This window comes from Mus caroli, chromosome 4, assembly GCF_900094665.2.
Source record: "Mus caroli chromosome 4, CAROLI_EIJ_v1.1, whole genome shotgun sequence".
Lineage (NCBI taxonomy): Eukaryota > Metazoa > Chordata > Mammalia > Rodentia > Muridae > Mus > Mus caroli.
The window spans coordinates 127,976,814-127,982,151 of NC_034573.1; the positions used below are offsets into that span (position 1 = coordinate 127,976,814).

At 49.5% G+C, this 5,338-nt stretch overlaps 1 protein-coding gene across 6 annotated transcripts in view; it reads left to right on the forward strand.

Annotated features, from left to right (window-relative positions):
* Kif17 (kinesin family member 17) overlaps positions 1-5,338 on the forward strand; it is a 39,107-nt gene that overhangs the window by 31,981 nt on the left and 1,788 nt on the right. For 2 of the 6 annotated variants that reach the window (XM_029475717.1, XM_029475718.1), the window contains exons 13-14: positions 1,639-1,709; positions 3,217-3,337. In XM_029475717.1, the coding sequence (XP_029331577.1) occupies positions 1,639-1,709; positions 3,217-3,337 (192 nt within the window). The remainder of the gene's footprint in view (positions 1-1,638; positions 1,710-3,216; positions 3,338-5,338) is intronic. The other 4 variants (XM_029475719.1, XM_021161280.2, XM_029475720.1 and 1 more) reach the window with 3 other exon arrangements.

Below are 5,338 nucleotides of genomic sequence, written 5' to 3' on the forward strand. Positions count from 1 at the left end.
CATGCTGCAGGGCTGGAGGGATGGCTCAGTGGTTAGGAGTGCATGCTGCAGGGCTGGAGGGACGGCTCAGTGGTTAGGAGTGCATGCTGCAAGGCTGGAGAGGTGGCTCAGTGGTTAGGAGTACATGCTGCAGGGCTGGAGGGATGGCTCAGTGGTTAGGAGTGCATGCTGCAAGGCTGGAGAGGTGGCTCAGTGGTTAGGAGTACATTGCTGCTCTTGCAGAGGACCAGAGTTTGGTTCCTGGCACCCACATCTGACATTTCACATTGCCAGTAACTCCTGCTCTAATGGGATATGACGCCTTCTGGCCTTTGTGGGTACCAGGCATGTACATACCACACACACACACACACACACACACACACACACACACACACACACACACACGTGTGCACATAAAACACTACACATGAACTAAAGATAAACTAGTAAATAAATCCATCAAACAGGCCAGGCATGGTGGCACCTGCCTTTAATCCCAGAACTCGGGAGGCAGAGACGGGTGGATTTCTGAGTTTCGAGGTCAGCCTGGTCTACCAAGTGAGTTCCAGGATAGCCAGGGCTATACAGAGAAACCCTATCTCGAAAAAAATAAAACAAACAAACAAACAAACAAACATGAAACAGAGGCTGGAGAGATGGCTCAGCAGTTAAAAATACTGGCTGCTCTTCCTGTATGTTGGAAGTGGTTCAAGAGTAGGCACTTGACCGGGCCGAGCCAGTCTCAGTCTTTCCACAAGCTCTGGTGTAAGGATGGCTAAAGGCAGTGGTTCTCAACCTTCCTAAAGCTGGGACCCTTTCACACAGTTCCTCATGTTGTGGTGACCCCGCCCCCAACTAGGTTCAATTCCTAGCACCCACAACCTATCTGTAATTCCAGTTCCAGGGGACCTGACATTCTGATAAACATGCAGACAAAACACGAGTGCACATTAAAAACAAACAAACAAACAAACAAACAAACACCACAACCATGAAACCAAAGCAAAGAAAAACAAAATGGAGTCTTATAGGATCAGATTCACAGCCAGAGCCCTGAGTTAGACGGGACCATAGACACCAGCAGTTCAAGGTCCAGTCTCTGCTTTGGCCATCGACTTCCTGTGTGATTTTTATGAAGATCACTGTCCTTCTCTGAGCTTGACAAAGAACCCATTCAATTCTGATGAATCTCAGAGTAAAATCAGATTTTCTGTGGATCGTTTTCCAGCTAAACATAACTATGGTCATTTCAGCGGTAGGGGCATGTGTGTGTGCATGCACATGTGTTTGTGCGTGTTTGTGTGTGTGTGCATGTTCATGTGTGTACGTCCACTTTCTTGTATGGCGCCCTGCAGCCCTCTTTCTGGTCCGTGCCCATTCATACCTCCACCCCAGAATTGATGGACAGCCATAGATGCCAATCATCCAACTAAAACTCCAGCCAGCTCCGTTTCTCATGCGTAGCAGTCTCCCCACAGGTCCTAACCTGGTGTCCAGCAGGGAGCAGTGGCATCCCTTCCTCTAGCCGAGTCCTCATCCCTTGGCTAGGCTGGGAAGTGTCCCTTGTTTGCTGCCTCCAGCCAGCCTGCCCCGCCCCAGGCAGGGCGGCCCCTCAGGCGCCTTTCTTCTGCCTTCTCAGTTTCTGTTTTCTCGTAGCAGTTCCAACTGGGACACAGAACAAGCCAGCTCGAAAAACCTCTGCAGTAGACAGTGGCGAGCCACACATGGTAAGGCCGGAGGGTTGGAATAGAAGGCTGGGGTGGGGGTGGAGGTGCCCACAAAGTGGGTCAGTGAAGCCTCAGGCTGCTTTTATCTTGCCTGGGGACAAAAGCCAGGAGCTGAGTCTGGACCTGTTTCCAGCACTATGTCAGGTAAAAGGACCCTCAGGTCTCTCATTCAAAATTACAAAGTGGGAGTCTATTCCAACCAAACACCCACTAGGGCAGTTCATAGTGACTGCCTACTGTGTCTCGTGCTGGCCTAAGGCTGCATTTATCTCAGTGGCTTAACTGCCTAAGAAAGAAAAAGCTTTAAAACACTTTTAGCCTGGGACTTCGGCGAGGTGATATCAGAACATGCTTACTTCCAAGTGACAGATGCAGTCAACACAAAATGGAGACCTCGCTGATCCACACAGATGAATCAGGTTCAGGCATGGCTGAATCTAGGGCCTCTGTCCGGGCTCTGTGTCGTGCTTTGCCCTGGATCTTTGCCCCTGAGCTAGCCAGCTTCAGGCTTTCTTCCCAAGGCCTGGTTATGGCTACTTGCAGCTACACAGCCAGTGGTTCTTAACCTGCGAGGTAGAGGCCCTTCTGGGCTTTGAGTGACCCTTTCACAGGGGTTGCATATCAGATACACCCTGCATATTGGTATTTACATTATTATTCACAACAGTAGCAAAATTACAGTGACAGAGTAGCAATAAAAATAATTTCATTGGGGGGGGGGGCGGTCCACCACAACATGAGGAACTGTATCAAAGGGCTCCAGCTTTGGGAGGTTAAGAACTGAGATCGGCTCTGCCTGGTGGCATGCCTACTCTTCCAACATTCAGGAAGATGTAGCTCAGTGGTTAGTGCTAGCCTGGGTCCTACATCTGAGCCTGGGACTTCTGTCCCACCTGAATGGGAAGAAATAATTACCCGGTGTAAAAGATCTAGACCAAGGAAAACAAGCTCGTGAGAGCCAGTTTGAAAAAGAATCTTCAAGCAGGGCAGTGGTGGCGCACACCTTTAATCCCAGCACCTGGGAGGCAGAGGCAAGAGGATTTCTGAGTTCGAGGCCAGCCTGGTCTACAGAGTGAGTTCCAGGACAGCCAGGGCTATACAGAGAAACCCTGTCTTGGGGAAAAAGAAAAAAAAGAAAAGAAAAAAAAAGAAAAGAAAAGAAATTTTCCCAGGAGAGAAAGGGAAGAAGAATTGGCCACAAATAGCTGGCAGTGGAGTTTTTGCTGTTGTCTTGTTTTTGCATTGTGTGTACATGGAGGGATTGGGGCCGTGTTGTTCTGACACGCTTGCCTCTGGTGAAGCTGGAGGAAGGCACATATACCTCCCATCTCAGGGAGGGAAGGGGTGGGGAGGCGGTGACTTCCCTGCTCCAAGCTGCCTGGGTCCTCACCCCAGGAGTCATGGGAGTGACCCCAAGAGATGTCCAGCACCAAATGGTGCCACCCATCCCCACAAGCTCTAGGGTCGGCCCACCATGGCTGTCCCTCAAGAGCTTCTGAAATCTCAGCAGGAGGAAGACAGGTATAAGCTGATGCTCAGCCGGAGCGACAGTGAGAGCGTCGCGAGCAACTACTTCCGCTCCAAGCGGGCCAGCCAGATCCTCAGCACGGACCCCATGAAGAGCCTCAGTGAGTGTCCTGCCCTCGGGGCTCCCCTCCTCCACACCTGCTGGGAAATATGCCGCGGGGATGATTTTGGATTCAGGCATGAAAACCTTCCCCCACGTAAGCCTCAGCTTCCTCAGTTATGAAGTAAGGGGCATGGCCTCCACTTCTCCGGATTACAGGAGGAGAGTGGAGAAATAGGGTCACATAATAGGTCATTGTGGTGGTCCCCGTTTACTGCTACGATGAATATCTGAGAGAAGCTCCTTAAAGGAGTGCCAGGATGTGGCTCAGTTGGCAGAGTGCCTGCCTGGCATGCTCCAGGCCATGGGTTTAATTCCTAGCGCTGTATAAAACAGGCTGCAATGCTGCTTGCCTGTAATCCCAGCCCTTGGGGAGTGGAAGCAAGGGGCTGAGAAGTTCAAGGTCACTTTTGGCTACAGAGAGAGTTTGAGGCCAGTTATGTGAGATCCTGTCTCAAAAGGAGAAGACTGAAAAATCGATTTGGTCCTACAGCTTCTCCTTTGTGTGAGAGACCAAGGGGGAGGACCATGGCAGTGGGGACCTGCTTAGCTGTTCACATCATGGTGGCCACCATGGTAACCATGGAAACCAGTAAGCTTTTAATATGGGCTTCCCCACTTTACTTTTCTGATCCATCCAGGCCTCTAGCCTATTACACGATGTTACTCCCTTCTTCATTTGCAATATGAAGAAGGATAGTATCACTTCTGAGTCATCCCTTTGGACTCAAAAGTGACACTAGGTCTAGGTCTGAGATCCCAGCAGAGCATCCTTAGAGGGGTCCCAGCTGCAGAATGAGGGTCTCAGGAGGGCAGGTATCCCATAGACAACTTAACTCTGGAACCTACCCACCCACCCAGACACACCCAGAGATGTGCGTTGCATGGTCCTTAATACAATCAAGTTGATAAGATTAACCTTCACAGGGGCTGAGAGTTGGCTCAGTGGTTAAGAGGACCCAGGTTCAGTTCCCAGCGCCTACATGGTGGCTCACCACCATCCATCACTCCTGTTCCAGGGGATCCAGTGTCCTCTTATGACCTCCTTGGACATTGCACACATGTTGTTTACACACATACATGCAGACAAAAACACTCATACACACACAACAAATCTAAAGTTTCTAAAAATTAACCTTAGTACAGAGTCTCCTGTCTGCTCAAAGAGAGGGTCTTGGACACATGAACAGGCCCTTGCATGGGGATACGTATGTCAGGCCTCCTCAGAATCTGTTATGGTAGCTTTCCCCAAAGGAAACTATGCCAAGGGAGCAGAAAGGTCCCCAGAGCAAAACAGTTCCAAGAATTGGAAAATCACTTCACTCTTCTCTTAAAACTAAAAACAGAGGCTGGTGGAATGGCTCATGGGATAAAGGTGCTTGCCACAAAGTCTGAGGACCCGAGTTTGATTCCCTAGGCCCCATGTAGAGAAAGAAAGAGCGCTGATCCCCACAGGTTGTTCTCTAACCACTTACAGGCATTGTGGAACAAACACATGGATGAATGTAACGGAATTTTGGAAAAACAGAACCCATGGGGCTTCTGGTAAAATATTCATTAGAAGTAAACCTTAGGGCTGGAGGGATGGCTCAGCACCGTGGCATCTTACAGCCCTCTGTAACTTCTGTTCCAGGGGATCTGATGCCCTATTCTGGTCTCTGTAGGCACAGTGCACACATAGTACACAGACATACATTCAGGCAAAATATCTATATCATGAAAAGTAAATCTTTCTAAAACTGATGCTAAATTTTTTAAACATCCTAAACTGAAACCAGAGACAGAGTAAGTGAATTTGGGTAGGAGAGGAAAGGCCAGTGAAGTCACTGAGGGGCTGCCACTGTGCCCACATAACAGATGAGGAAACTGAGGCTTAAGAGCCGACACTGGTAGGAAATGCTGGACTGTTCTTTGTGCTCAGGCTTCTCTGCCTTAGGTACCAGGCTGAAGCCTCAGTTAGAGGCTTTAAATCTCTGATTCACTGTTGGGAACAAAATAAGGG